Genomic DNA, 13,956 nt, shown 5'->3' with positions numbered 1-13,956 from the left:
TTAGTGGGACAACAAATATTGACGAAACTTTAACGGAATGATTAAATTGATGTGTGGTATTAAAAGTCAAGGACCAAATTTATCGTTTTTTGAAACTCATGGACCAAAATGAGTAGTTGGATCAATATTAGGGATCATTTGCGATAAAAATCTTTATTTTGTGTAATTCACGTGTCACCATTTTATTGGATTTATGGGTACCACATACAAAATAACAGAATAGTTGATGAAATCTTAACGGAAATACCAAATTGATATACGGTAGTGAATGTTAGAGACAATATTAATTAATTTTAAAACTGAATGATCAAAATGATCAAATTGATCCATCTTAAAGATCATTTACGATGAAAACCTTTTCAAAATTTGTATTTAGCACTAGAACTTTCCAAAGTTCAAATCCCGAATCCCAAACTACTCCAAACTTTTTCAGTACATATCTCCCATGTGAATGTCGTCAATTGTGTTTTTGGCTTTTACTTGATACAAAACTCTTTCCACCTCTCCAGTCCACAGCAGCTTAGCATGTTGCATGCATGCAATCCCCAACGTGGCTGCACTCTCCCTACCAGATACACACGTGTCGCTCTCTCATACTCTCTGTGTCATTCAGATAAAACCAAAACCAGCCTCTGCCACCGTACTCTTCCCCCCATGCTCCATGCTCCATGCTCCATGCTCCGTCACCTGCAGAGACCGAGGCGATAAGCATCACAACAGCAGGACAGAGAATTGAATTATACGAAACGAGTTTAAGTAAGCAGTCCTTTATTAAATAAAAGTATTGAGTTCTTGTATAACAGTGTGCGTTCAAATTTAATCGACAATAAGTCTAGTATTTAATTTAATAAAATTTGTCATTGATAAAAAGAAAAGAAAAACGAGTTTATCCTCATGTGATTCGATTTTACAATATACGTTATGCTTGGATGTGTAAATTTATGCATCCATTATTATCTGATGATGACATCACAACCACCTTGACTTCATCTTGAGTAAGTTCTTCGCTAATAATAATAGGCAGATGTGATGACTTCCAAATGTAATAACCAATTGTTTGAAGTTATTATCTTCATATAGAAATTTCCACTTCCATTAATATAGAACTAGCCTTCATACACGCGTTCACGCACGTGTAGAAATTTTTTTTTGAATCATAGTGTGCTACGTTTGATTTACACGTTTTAAATGTATTTATATACATAAATTAACAAAGCAAATGAATAATATTAGATTTGCTAGAAGAAACCCCTCATAAATCAATTAAAGCAGCTGAATCCACTAATAAATCGATCTCTATAAAATTTACATTAAGAATAGAGAAAATAATATTTAATAAACAACTTATTAAATCACATTATTGCTAGCCCATTGTGAGGCTAAGCCCACCCCCTCTCCCTTAGTGTAGATAATATCGTTTGTTTAAAAAAAAAAAAAAAAAAGACAATCATTTGACAACTAATTTAATCACATTATTATCCGCGTGCGAAATACCTTTTTTATAACCGGCATTATGACATACCCCCGCTGATGAAGGTCGAAGCATGATGGCCATCAATGTGAGATGATGTAACCATAAGGGTAAGTGATGTGAAAAGGTGAATAAATTAAAACTAAATTAGAACTGATTTAAATTAAACGGTGAAAGAGTGTGTAGTCGTGGGAAAAACCTACTACAATTATTCAGAGCATAATAGACAGTACGACTACAGTAAAGTAGTCAAAATAGTTAAAGTACACTTATTACACAACAATGGATGAGCTCATACTTCTAAACAGAGATAACGTCAAAACTGCCAGAGGTTCCTCGAAGGCCACAAAAAGTACATCTATCTAGGTCTTGGAGGGGTGAAAGACAAAGTTGAGTCGCCCAGCAAAAAAATGTTTGTAAGAAAACCTTTATATTCGAATATGGTAACCCCTCGCTGTAAAACAAGTATAATTTCCTTAAAACATACTAAGTAAGTATGTAAACAACAGTACAACAACAATAACTAGAAATATGCCAAGTCATGATATATCAAATGCCGCAATAATATAATTATGTGATAAACAAGTATAACTAAGTGCTTATCCATCTAAGCTGACACATGAGTTCGTACATAAAATTTCTGACACCAACAAGACTGGGTACAATTAGTAAAGGATTGTCTCTGGCCCTGGGGCAAAGTACTAACACTATGGTGCAGCAAGATGAGCATATACAAATATGTATGAATGTCATGATAGTAATATCCCAACCATATAGCAACATTTATCACAATAACGATATTTGGCAATATAAGCGTAAAAAATGAGGTAAATACGGATTCATGGAAACTATAATTATATATAGGTATAAAAACAAACTGCTCACTCACAAATACGTCGCCATATCGTAGCCCCCGAGCCTTGCCTAGCCCCTCAAGTCCTCGAGATATGTTTCCCCTATATTCGAAATAACTATTTTTAAATTAATTAAAACACGTATACGAAAACTTAAATAAAACCCTCATAGTTTGCTCAAACCTAGGGTTTAATTATATGAAATTGATCTACTCAATGTCACGGACCTACAAAAATTTACACAAAGCAAATCGAAGGCTGGACGCGCCCTTATGCACCATCTAGCGCACGGCCATACGCGCCACCACGCGCAGGCAGAAGCTGATGGAGGCCTAACGACCGTTAGAAATATTCTGTTAAATCATTAACAGAGATTAACAGCATTACTTGATGCAGTTAGAATATTCCATCAGAGTTGACGGAATATTCCGTTGTCTTCTCCGGTGGTCCTCGCCGGTCGCCGTCGTCTGAACTTGCTGAAAACTGGAAAATTTCGCCGATTTTTGGAAAATTTTCAAACCTTCATATCTTCTTCATTTCTCAACTATTTTTCACAAAATTTATATGGAAATAAAGCTTATGAAGTGTAGAATCACGTTATAAAGTCCAAAAAGTGGATCGAGGTGGACTAAAAAGGGCTTGAAATATCCGGCCAAAACTGGGCTCCTCGAAACTCGGTTGTTTAGACGTCAAAGCTTCTTCAAAATTGTCCTATGAGCATCTGGGAGTTGTGAGAGAGCTTCCCCGAGTCCTAAAACGCCATGACTCGGTCGAAAACACGTCGATCTAAAACTGGTCCGATTCGGACCTTCCGAGTTTGCGAGTCAAAACTCGTCCATTCTGAGTTTGGTTGGTATGGTTGTGTTCATGGAGTGGAGATGAACACAATGGTGTGATTTTTGGGCTCGATCTACGAACTTTGGTGCTCGTTCATGACGATTACAGAGAAGGAGAGACTTTGGGAGGGACACAAAGAGAGTGCTTTTCTCTTATTTTTCTTCTTCTTCTGATTAGGTGCAGGGAAGTGGGAAGATATGTGATTGGTGAGAGTGAAAATGGGAAAGTTTGATTGGTGAGTGACAAAGGAAGGCATGTGTTGGGTTAAAAAGAAAATATGGGGGTTTTTTAGATTTCCTACAGTAAAAGGAATCAGAAAATCTATCTAGCACAGTGGTTCTAACACTGATAATTTAATACACACGCGTGTACAAATCTACTTGTTATCCTCGTACTTTGCTGGAGCATAACTTTAACATTACAAGTCCGATTCGAGTCTAACACGCGCTCATGCGTTCGTAGTGACGAGTACAATTTAATTACGATAGCGAGAAAAATAATTTAAGAACAAATAAACACATCCACGTCACTTGCCAACAAGGGCATTAATGTCAATTCACATACTCGGGGATAAATTACATAGAAAATTAGGGACGGGTCGTCACACATTGCACGCCTCTTAAGATGTTTTGAACATGTTTAAAAATAGAAAAAATAATATTGAATGAATTGCTGATTGAATTACATTATTGCTAGCCTTTTGTGAGGTACTAATTAAAAAAAATTAATTATTAAAAAAAGCACTGTTAAAATGACGAAAATACCGTTGCATTATTTGGGGATGCCTTTGAAGTTTTTTATTTTTGAGGCATTTTTGTCCAAATATTTTTGTCGAAGCTTGGTGACACCAAAACACTATTCATCTTTTGCGTTGGCTTTATATATAAATTAATGACTCATATAATAGTTTGTTTGCTCACTCTACACTCTGTTTGAATTTCTCTTTCGCAATTGTAACAATTTTGTAAAATATTTTATAAATGAAAGAGTCAGTGTGTTTGTCCTCTATGAAGGACATCCGACAAAATTGGATGATTCAAAAAAGATTAGCATGACCTCTCCACAAGAATGACAAGCATAAAACGAAAAATTGTCCAATTTTTTTTGTGAATAAGAATTTGTTCACTATATGAGATTTTTGCTCATCAAATTTATGCGACCGACACTCTTAAGATTAGAATCGCTCGCACAAGGTGATTGGATTTAGCATAATTCTACATTTTCTAATGTGATTCTTAACAAAATTTCAGAAAATTCACTTAGGCAAAGATGATCATCCGGTGAAGCAGCTACAAAACAGAAAACTATAAGACATGAATTTTGGCTTCTCCAAAAAGCAGAAATTGAAGGGAGAAAAAGGAACACCCATCAAAACCTCTATCCCGTTCATCATAAAAAAAAAAAAATATCCCTCAGTGCCAGTCGGTGTGCGTACACGTAGGTGGTTTGCGACGTGTCGTTTCCCAGCAAACTAAGACGCGGCACGCCGTCTGTGTTGCAATCCCCACCTTCTTAATTTGCGCGTCCAAACGTCCCCTATTTTTTCCACAATATACCCCAGAAATATAACTATAAGACCCACCAGATTCTGCCAAAACCCATCAATTTCAATCCTCATTCGCAGCAAATTTCGAAAACCCAGAAAAACCCACTAGCAAAGTCGAATCAATATCCTGTTTTCCAACAAACAATACAAAATCATGATGAAAGTTCCGATTTTTGCCCTTGTGATCTGCCTCCTCTTCGTCGCGTCGAATGGGTACGGCGGCATGCTCGGGGGAAGGAAGGAGATCGAGAACGTGAAGACGAACAAGGAGGTTCAAGAGTTGGGGAGGTTTTCGGTAGGGGAGTACAACAGGCAGAGGGGTACCCAAAAGATGGACGGCGGCCGAGAGCTTCAGTTCTTGGAGGTGGTGGAGGCGCAGAGCCAGGTGGTTTCCGGGTTCAAGTACTACCTCAAGGTGTCGGCGGTGAGGAATGGGGTCCACATGTTGTTCGATTCGGAGGTGGTGGTGAAGCCGTGGCTCCGTTCCAAGCAATTGCTCAACTTTGCCCCTCACGGTCCCAAATGATTGATTCGAATTTGGATTCAAAATGTTTGATCTCGAATCTGTGTTTTGTTTCTGGGTTTTTGTTTTGTTATTTGTGTTGGGAATCTGGGTTGTGTAAAATATGGAATGTGTTCATGCAGTTGTATCAATAAATGGGGTCCGCTGTGAATCCGTGAACCGCTTTCTTTGCAAGCTTTCGTGTTTTTCGAAACGTCACGTAACTGTGAATCCGTGAATCCGCTTTCTCGGCAGGTTTTTATCTAAGTTCAACGTGTAAGAAACTGTGCACCATGCAAGCCAGAGAAGGACCTCTCACCGCCTCAGCCTCCGCCAAACTCAAAGCACATGCTCCACCCGGACCACCTCTCCAGGCTCCAGCCACAGACCATGATTGACCTCCACCTTCCTAAATTCAATTACTTAACTGAAAAGGCAAAGGCAAAAGCGAGTAGAACCCGTACTCCAACTTCTTGACGGATGTATCCAATATGGAGGCAGATTGTCCGCCCTCCTGTTGGATGCCTTCCCATTCCTTCTTATTTATGCGATCACGGTTAAGCCACGTCAATATTTTATGCGATCACGGTTAAGCCACATCAATATTTTATATTGATTTTTTTTATAAAAATAATAAGACAAAAAGTAATAGAAATATAAAATGTTGATGTGACTTAATCGTGACCACATAATATAGGAGGGAAATAGGAAGGACATCCAAAAAGGAGGGCAGACAATCTGCCTCCATCTAATACGATGGTAATTGAAAATGAAATGTTAGAGATGGTCAAATATAATACAAAATATAAATGTTTTTATAATATTTAAGATATATTGACGATATCTCTCGATTCTGATTTAAACATAAAAAGTTTTTATTTTTATTTTTTAAAAGAGATAATTGATAGGAAGTTATGATTATTCATCATTTCGAAAGTCGAAAAAACTTATAGAGTTTAGACTTTAGCTCATTTTTATATCTTTATCTGATAACTACAATATCTGCATACTCACCATCGTAAAATGTATATTATAACCAAACATGAATCGGTATTTTCCTATCAAACACGTTTTAATGTTTTTTATTTTCTTAAAATCATTCTCAAATTAAACCAGCGCACACATTTGTAAAAATACGAATCTCTACTTGAAAAAATATTTTATAAAATTCGCACAATAACATTTTAAAAGTGATGCACAATAACATTTTAAAATTCGCACAATAATATTTTATAAAATTCACACAATAACATTTTAAAAAATATTATAAAATTCGCACAATAACTTTATTTAGTGAAATAATACTCGATTGTTTGTTTTTTAAGTTACCGAACGGTTCGAAATTGTCGGAGGGTATTTGTGCAATTTTTTAATAAAAACACAAGAAGGAAAAAGGAAAAATAAAATAAAATAAAAATAGCCACCTAAAAGGACGAAAATATCCTTCTGGCTCGTATAATCTCCCTAGGGTTTTGACAGCCACCCTCTTTTAAAAGAAGAAGGTTTCAGGGTTTTACTTTAGCCGAAGCGCGGAGGAGGAGGAGGAGGTGGTCTCGCCGAAGCTCTCTCTCACTCCGTAACCATGGGTACCACTCAGACCCTCTCTCTCTCTCTCTCTCTCTCTCTCTCTCTCTCTCTCTCTCTCTTCCTCTCACTCTCTCTGTATGTGTGTCACTGGTTTTGTATATGTGATAATATGCAGGTATCTCACGTGACTCGATGCACAAGCGCCGTGCTACTGGAGGCAAGAAGAAGGCATGGAGGAAGAAGAGAAAGTAATGCTTTCTACCTTCAACCCCATTTCTCTCTCTGCTTTACTCTTTGATTGCTTGTTAATTTTCCTTCATTTTCTATTATTTGCCCTTTGTAATATTTTTTTTAGTGATTTTTTATGTTGTAATTAGGCGACTGATCTGTTATTAATCGTAAATTATTTCTGGGTTTTTCGTTGTGTTCTCCGATTTTTTGTGAGTATGTTGGTGCTCGCATTGGATTGCTAGGCTAAATACTGGGTTCTATGTGGAAATTATGATTAGTGCTTGTCTTAGAGAATGTGATTTGTATCTTAACTTCTAGATAGCAAATGCAACTGAAGTCTCGCACATTTTTTTATTCGAATTTGTTTACGCTGAAACACCATGTTTCATCTGTTTTGATTTTTCGGGTTGGTATGCTTTTGTGAGGTTTAAAATTTTGCTACATGGCTCTATCTATTTCATGGTATCTAGGCTTTACAATTTTGGCGCATAAAACTTAAAAGAATCTTAATTTCAATATGTCATTTCTGCCGTTAATGAATTTTGGAGTTTGTTAGTCCTGCAAAACATTCTCATTTGTTAGCTTAGTCGAAGCAGTGATATCGCTAGAAAGAATGTGAAATGAACCGTCACAGGTTTTCCTTTGGGCTTCCCAGGAAGAGAATAGAATAGGATAGAACTAGCGTAGATCTTGAATCCCATTGGTACTGTGCATGTGGCATTGCCTAGAATGGGGAATTAAGAGGGAATTTAACCATCTAGGATTTTTGAGGAATAAAATTGTTGATTTTGCTTGAAAGATGGACAATTGTAAGGTTATGAATTTTTAATTGTTTCTCATTCTTTGGACTTAACCAGGTATGAGCTCGGCCGTCAGCCTGCAAATACTAAGCTCTCCAGCAACAAGACTGTAAGGAGAATCCGTGTGCGAGGAGGCAATGTCAAATGGAGAGCTCTCAGGTTGGATACTGGGAACTTCTCGTGGGGCAGTGAAGCCGTTACTCGCAAAACCCGTCTCCTGGATGTTGTATACAATGCGTCAAACAATGAGCTTGTTAGAACACAAACTCTGGTGAAAAGCGCCATTGTGCAGGTGGATGCAGCTCCATTTAAGCAATGGTACCTCCAGCATTATGGAGTTGAAATTGGTAGAAAGAAGAAGTCTGCTGTTGCTAAGAAGGATACCCCAGAGGTAAGCTTTTTGTGAATTCAGATACCTTTTGTTTGCTACATTGGGCGCGATAATTGATTGACCCTCTACTTACATATCATCATTGTCAATGTAGAACAACTTGGCTTGAAAATTAGTATTCACTTCTGAATGGTTGCACGGACTTGTAACTGCACATAGTTGTTAAATTGCATTGTGAGGGTAGTGAGGTTAGCTTTGAGAGAAGTATTGATAAGTGATGTCAAATCTCACTGTCCTATTTGGTTATAATAAAAACACAAATGATGTCGGTATGTATTGTTAGGGCCCATCAAGGTTTTTTCAGTAACTTATAGGCGACGGTGTGTATGTGCATGGTTTGTGAAATAAGGATAAGTGGTTTCGTATAGGCTTTCATGTTATCACCCGTCTGTTGCAGTTCTTACTTTGTATTTGTTAGTGGATGGTAATTTCATTTCATTTCATTATCACACTAACTAGTTCTATGTTTATATGTACAAGCAGGAAGGAGAAGGAACTACAGAGGAAGCAAAGAAGAGTAATCATGTTGCCAGGAAACTTGAGAAACGTCAGCAAGGTCGCACTCTAGACCCCCATATTGAAGAGCAGTTTGGAGGTGGGAGATTGCTGGCTTGCATATCTTCCCGTCCAGGCCAATGTGGCAGATGTGATGGGTGAGTCTAAAAACTCGTGTTACGATTCTCTTGAGTTGTATTCCTTTGTTTGCATCATCTTATTTTGTCTTGCATACTTTTCGTCAGGTACATCTTGGAGGGTAAGGAACTTGAGTTTTACATGAAGAAGCTCCAGAGGAAGAAGGGAAAAGGTGCTGGCGCTGCTGCATAAACAGTTTGTTGACAAGGCTCTTTCTTTTTTGGCTTTCGATGAGATCCGTTTTAGTTGGAACCCTTTTCATCTGTCTAGGACATATATGTTGGTTCCCTGTGTGCTAATGCAAATCTTTCGAGTTTTGCTTGGCATATCCGGTATTTCAAGATTTTGACAATTTTTTATACCTATTACTAGTCATTTAGTATTTTTATCGTGCGAGCCGAAGCAAACTGGTGTAGTGAATGTTGAGTTTGGTGGATCTGGATACAATTCAATCCGGAGTTTTATGAACTCTAAATCTTGGTGTTCGAGCGCTGTTTGATCTAAACCCTATTGCAGAAAATTAGGTTACTTTAGCATTGAAATTTTGTTGATCAACGATGGTGTGCTGAGTTTATTGTGTTTCTTCGATATACTAGGTTTACAGGAACTTTAACGAAAAACTTTCGGTACTGTTCACTTTAACGAAAAATCACATTTTTACATTAAAAAGTCAATCCTGGTATTATTCATTTTATTCTTTATTTTGTTCTTATTGTTAAAACTCAAAGTGTTCAAGCATTTTTCATTAATTTTCCTTAGTTTTTCTATTTCTTTCGTTGATGCTTGTTTGCAGAGTATGTGAACTAAGAAAGCAGTTTCTGCAATGCATGCAGTTTCTTTAGACGATGCCATTCTGGTAAAAGACCTACCATGTGAATTTTTACATGAATTAATTCGTCGTTACAGTGATGGTTCAAACAAGCAGGCCACAATTTTTCTCACCACGGGCGAGTGATTACTTTTTAACTGGCAATTTTTTTTCTTTCTTTCAATAAAACGATATTGGAGGGTTCATGATTAAATCGTACAATGAGTTAATTATAATTTAATAGGGTGCGGTTTTAAGGTTCGACATCCTAAAACTGAGTTAATCTCACTTTATCTTTTGATTTGCCTCACTTTTGTGTTCATGTTGGCAAAGATTTAACAATTTTAGAGGTTTGGGGCAGTTTGAAAATTTCTTACCTCACCAAACAAAGGCTCATTACTATCAGCAAGACATGAAATGTTTCGACTACCCTTTCATTCGACGTTCATAACGAAAATGGGATGAAATGACTCGATTTTGTTATTTTATAGGCAAAGTGAGACAAATTCAATTTAAAAATATAACTTAAGACGAAAAAATAATTTTAGTGGGAAAATAAATCAAATAGCAAATTTGAAATCGAATTTGAGAATTCTCACGACAAACAAAGGCAGGATAGTACCATTAGAGCCAAATAGTAAGAGACAATTTTGAGGCAAATCTCTCGCCAATATTGGTATTACCATCGGGATTCGGGTGGTGACTTGTTCTCTCTTGGATTGATCGGGCTGATTTGAGATTGTTGTGCTTTTTAAAAATGCAGTTTATTAAAAAATTGGAACATTAAATGTAAATTTGGTAAAACAAAAAAAAAAGCTTTTTTTTAAAGAAAAAAAAAACTGCTGTCATTAACAATATAAAAGTATAAAAAAGCAGAAGCATAGTCTACCTTACTTTTTTTTGAAAGTGTTTGTTTCAATGACCGTTTAATGAAAGAATGGTGATAAACCAACCTCACTGTCTTATTAATTTACCCCATTTTTTAATAAAATATTTAGTATTAATTTTACCCTTTTATAAAATGACATCAAGAACCAGCACAAAAAAGAAAAAAAAAAATCTCTCTGCTCATCATCCCTTCAGTTGAATTGAGAGATGTAGGGTCGGATTATCTTGAAAAATGTGCCCTCAATTATGGAGAATGTGAATTTGATAATTGAACCAACTTTGATTGAAAAGGACCCAATAGAGCATATTCTCAAAATTTCGTTATCATGCTCCATTTTCAAACTTGGAAAAAATTGAAACAAAAAAGACAAGAGGAGGAAGAAAATCCGCTTCGGCTCGTCTCTAATCACGCTAGTGGTCCATTTCTTCCCTCCCCTTTATTTTCTCTCCCTGGACTTCTTTCTACCTCTATGTCACTTCTTTCTTCCTCCATCTATAACACCATCATTTCATTTCTGTTCATGTCCTCTCTCTCAAATTTCACACTCGTTTTCGAAGGTGTTTAATCATTTAATTTCAGTATTTTTGCAAGTGCAAGCAGAGGAGGAAGGGATATATTATAGCATATATATTAAAGGTTATTTTAGAAAGGCCTAATCAGTTAAACGGTTCCCGTGGTGATAAGGTAATCGGAAAGTAGCCCCATGGTAAAAAAATTAGGATTTAAACCCTCGTGATGTAGTCCGTTAGCAAATTTAGTTCAAAAGTAATTTTTCATTAAATGCTCGTTAAATACAAGGGTAAAAGCGTGTTTTGATATATGCACCTTCTTCTTCAATGTTCAATGTCTGCTCTCTCTAATAGTGTGAAAATTTGGGGAATTTGAGTCGTTGAGAAGGTGGCTAAGATGAATTTGAGCCCCGCCCACCCAATTGCTGTTCTAGACTGAGGTTGCCCACCTTTGTTGTATATTTATGTATCCAAGTGGGAACAGAGCTCACTGAGACAGTCGTCACTCGGACTAGGAGAGGAGCCGGGGCGCTGGAGAGTAATTGAGAAATTAAAGTAGCATCAAGTCTTCAACTTCACCACCACCGCCAGTGAAGAAGAAAGGACACATTGATTTGATTTGATACCAAAAGTCCCTCTGGAGTTCTCTTTAAACCACTCGCGCCCTCCCCCAAAACTCCCCATTTTCCACCCACCACATCTCTCTCTCTCTCTCTCTCTCTCTCTCTCTCTCTCTCTCTCTCTATATCTGTTTGTTCAAAATAAAAACTAAGGAAAATGGCTTGAAAATTTTGAGTTTCAATGATAAGGACAAAATAAAGGGTAAAGTGAATAGTTCCAAAATTAACTTTTTAATGTAAAAATATGATTTTTCGTTAAAACTCCCTCGTTAAAATCCCAATTGTTGTTGTAAAAGATTAATGTGAGGTTTAGTTTAGTTTTATTTTTTTAGCATTATCAAATGAATTATTAGTGTTTCGAGATTGCATTGCGGTTTAATCCATGAATTTTTGGAATTTTTGGGTTGATTTGTTAGTCCCCTTCATCTGTTATGTGCATTGGTTGTACTTGTTTTACAAAAAGAGTAGAGAGACGAGGAAGGAGACAAGGAAGAAGAAGGCACACGTCAATGTACATTTTTACCCTTGTATATAACATATATTTAATGGAAAAATCACTTTTGGACTAAATTTGCTAACGGATTACACCACGAGGGTTTAAATCCTAACTTTTTTTTACCACGGGGGCTACTTTCCGATTACCTTATCATCACGGGGACCGTTTATCCGGTTAGGCCTTTTAGAAATAATAGTGGGTGGAAAAATAACATTTTTGTTATAAATAGGCAAACATTAGAGAGATAACCTTTGCTAGGGACATGAGCGAAGTGAGTGCAAAATATTACACTGTAACTTTAGTAGCTATAACACAAAAGGATGGCAGATAAAGACAGGGAGGGAGAGATACTAATATGATTTCTCCGGTTCTTTCTTTCACAGTGTGTATTTTGATAACACACGGAGTACTCTATTTATAGAGCCACATCCGTGATATACAAATGAGGGAAATCATTGCTCCTTTTGACAATATCATACATCCACTATTAATTCACTATTCTAAAGTCTTCTCATCTTTTGCCAAATGCATGTGGGCATTCATCCCACTAATTTTACAACAATTTTAATTTTTTCTTCTTTTTGAGGTGGGTGAGATTATAATGTGGGTGGAAAGATAAGATATTGTGGTGGATTTAGTAACACTCTTAATGAAATTTTCAAATAGCAAGTGTAACCCCGCATATTTTACAAAATTACAATCTTCGTCCTTATATTATTCTCTTTGGCAAATTTTTTTTAACACATCGATATTTTTATACGAAATGGATGGGGAGTTCGGTTAAGCCACACATTGGGCAGCCCAACATGTTCATAGCAATTTTATATAAAAGTTTACCAAACACTCAGACATTCTTTAACAAAAAAAAGTTTACCAAACATTCAACAACTTTATTTTACCATTGTTTATTCTCACAGCGCATAAATAGCTTTATTTGTTTATTTGTTTGTTTAAAGTACATCAATACCAATGACGAATTTGAATCACATTATTGCGAACTTATTGTGAGACGGTCATGCCAAAACATGTAAACCTTTGAATCAATGAACTTTTGGTTCATGACAGTATGTGATTTAATTGTCTTTATGTATGTATAATACAATTCACTCGACAAACCACACAACTTCTCCAATATATGCTTTTAGGTATCATTGGAGGTAATGCATAGATACTCCACATTTTCTGCACTTTTCGTTTCAATGTGGTATCCATTTAAACGTATGTCTTTAAAACTCAACAAATTTCAACTAGATTGAGTAGTGTACAACGCATTTTGTATGGACAATATTGTTCCATTTGGTAACATGATATGGGCTTTTCCTGAGCCTTCAATTATATCTGATTGGTTTGATATTGTTATTACCCTTACTTTAGTAAGCATGAAGCTTGAAAAATACTTTCGATCTCGAAATATTGTATGTGTGGTTGCACTGTCTGCAAGACAAATATCTCTGTCATTTCTCTTGTTTTAAGAATAACCATAGTTTTTATCCATGTTGTTTGAGTAAAGGGGATCGTGGTTAAAAACAATTTATTGATAATAAAAGGAAATCGAAATACCACTTTTATTGAATTGAAATGCGAGTTTTAAACTACAAGTTCAGAATAATAAAGTACATCAAACATAAATGATTCAATTAGACCGATACATTTAATTCAGTCTTTCCACAATGAAGTCTGAGACATCTAGGTGGGTCATGTTCAACTGCCCTGACAAGTCAAACATTGGATTAGTTATATCCATTGGTCTAGCTGGTTGAGGAAATTGGTCTCGACACCCTTCTCCTTGAGGGAGGCTAGATATAGATCTATCAGATGTTTCGGGGTACGACAGGTACACAC

General features: G+C 36.4%; 2 protein-coding genes and 1 non-coding gene across 3 annotated transcripts; all 3 read left to right on the top strand.

The window, feature by feature from the left end:
* The first annotated feature begins 4,162 nt into the window (after positions 1-4,162).
* Positions 4,163-4,266, top strand: LOC137724019 (U6 spliceosomal RNA). The gene has a single exon (XR_011067142.1). It is a non-coding gene; the product is annotated as a U6 spliceosomal RNA (small nuclear RNA).
* A 423-nt stretch (positions 4,267-4,689) lies between these two features.
* Positions 4,690-5,390, top strand: LOC137723465 (cysteine proteinase inhibitor B). The gene has a single exon (XM_068462661.1). It carries the CDS (start codon positions 4,863-4,865, stop codon positions 5,232-5,234), a length of 372 nt encoding a protein of 123 aa, XP_068318762.1. The 5' UTR covers positions 4,690-4,862; the 3' UTR covers positions 5,235-5,390.
* A 1,297-nt stretch (positions 5,391-6,687) lies between these two features.
* LOC137722495 (small ribosomal subunit protein eS8) lies at positions 6,688-9,277 on the top strand. Its single transcript, XM_068461510.1, has 5 exons — positions 6,688-6,796; positions 6,913-6,985; positions 7,826-8,159; positions 8,643-8,812; positions 8,900-9,277. Exons 1-5 carry the CDS (start codon positions 6,793-6,795, stop codon positions 8,982-8,984), a joined length of 666 nt encoding a protein of 221 aa, XP_068317611.1. The 5' UTR covers positions 6,688-6,792; the 3' UTR covers positions 8,985-9,277.
* Positions 9,278-13,956: the final 4,679 nt, after the last annotated feature.

The sequence above is a fragment of the Pyrus communis genome, chromosome 17, assembly GCF_963583255.1.
Source record: "Pyrus communis chromosome 17, drPyrComm1.1, whole genome shotgun sequence".
Lineage (NCBI taxonomy): Eukaryota > Viridiplantae > Streptophyta > Magnoliopsida > Rosales > Rosaceae > Pyrus > Pyrus communis.
Note: the sequence above shows the minus strand (reverse complement) of the source record. Positions and strands in the feature narration are given on the sequence as shown.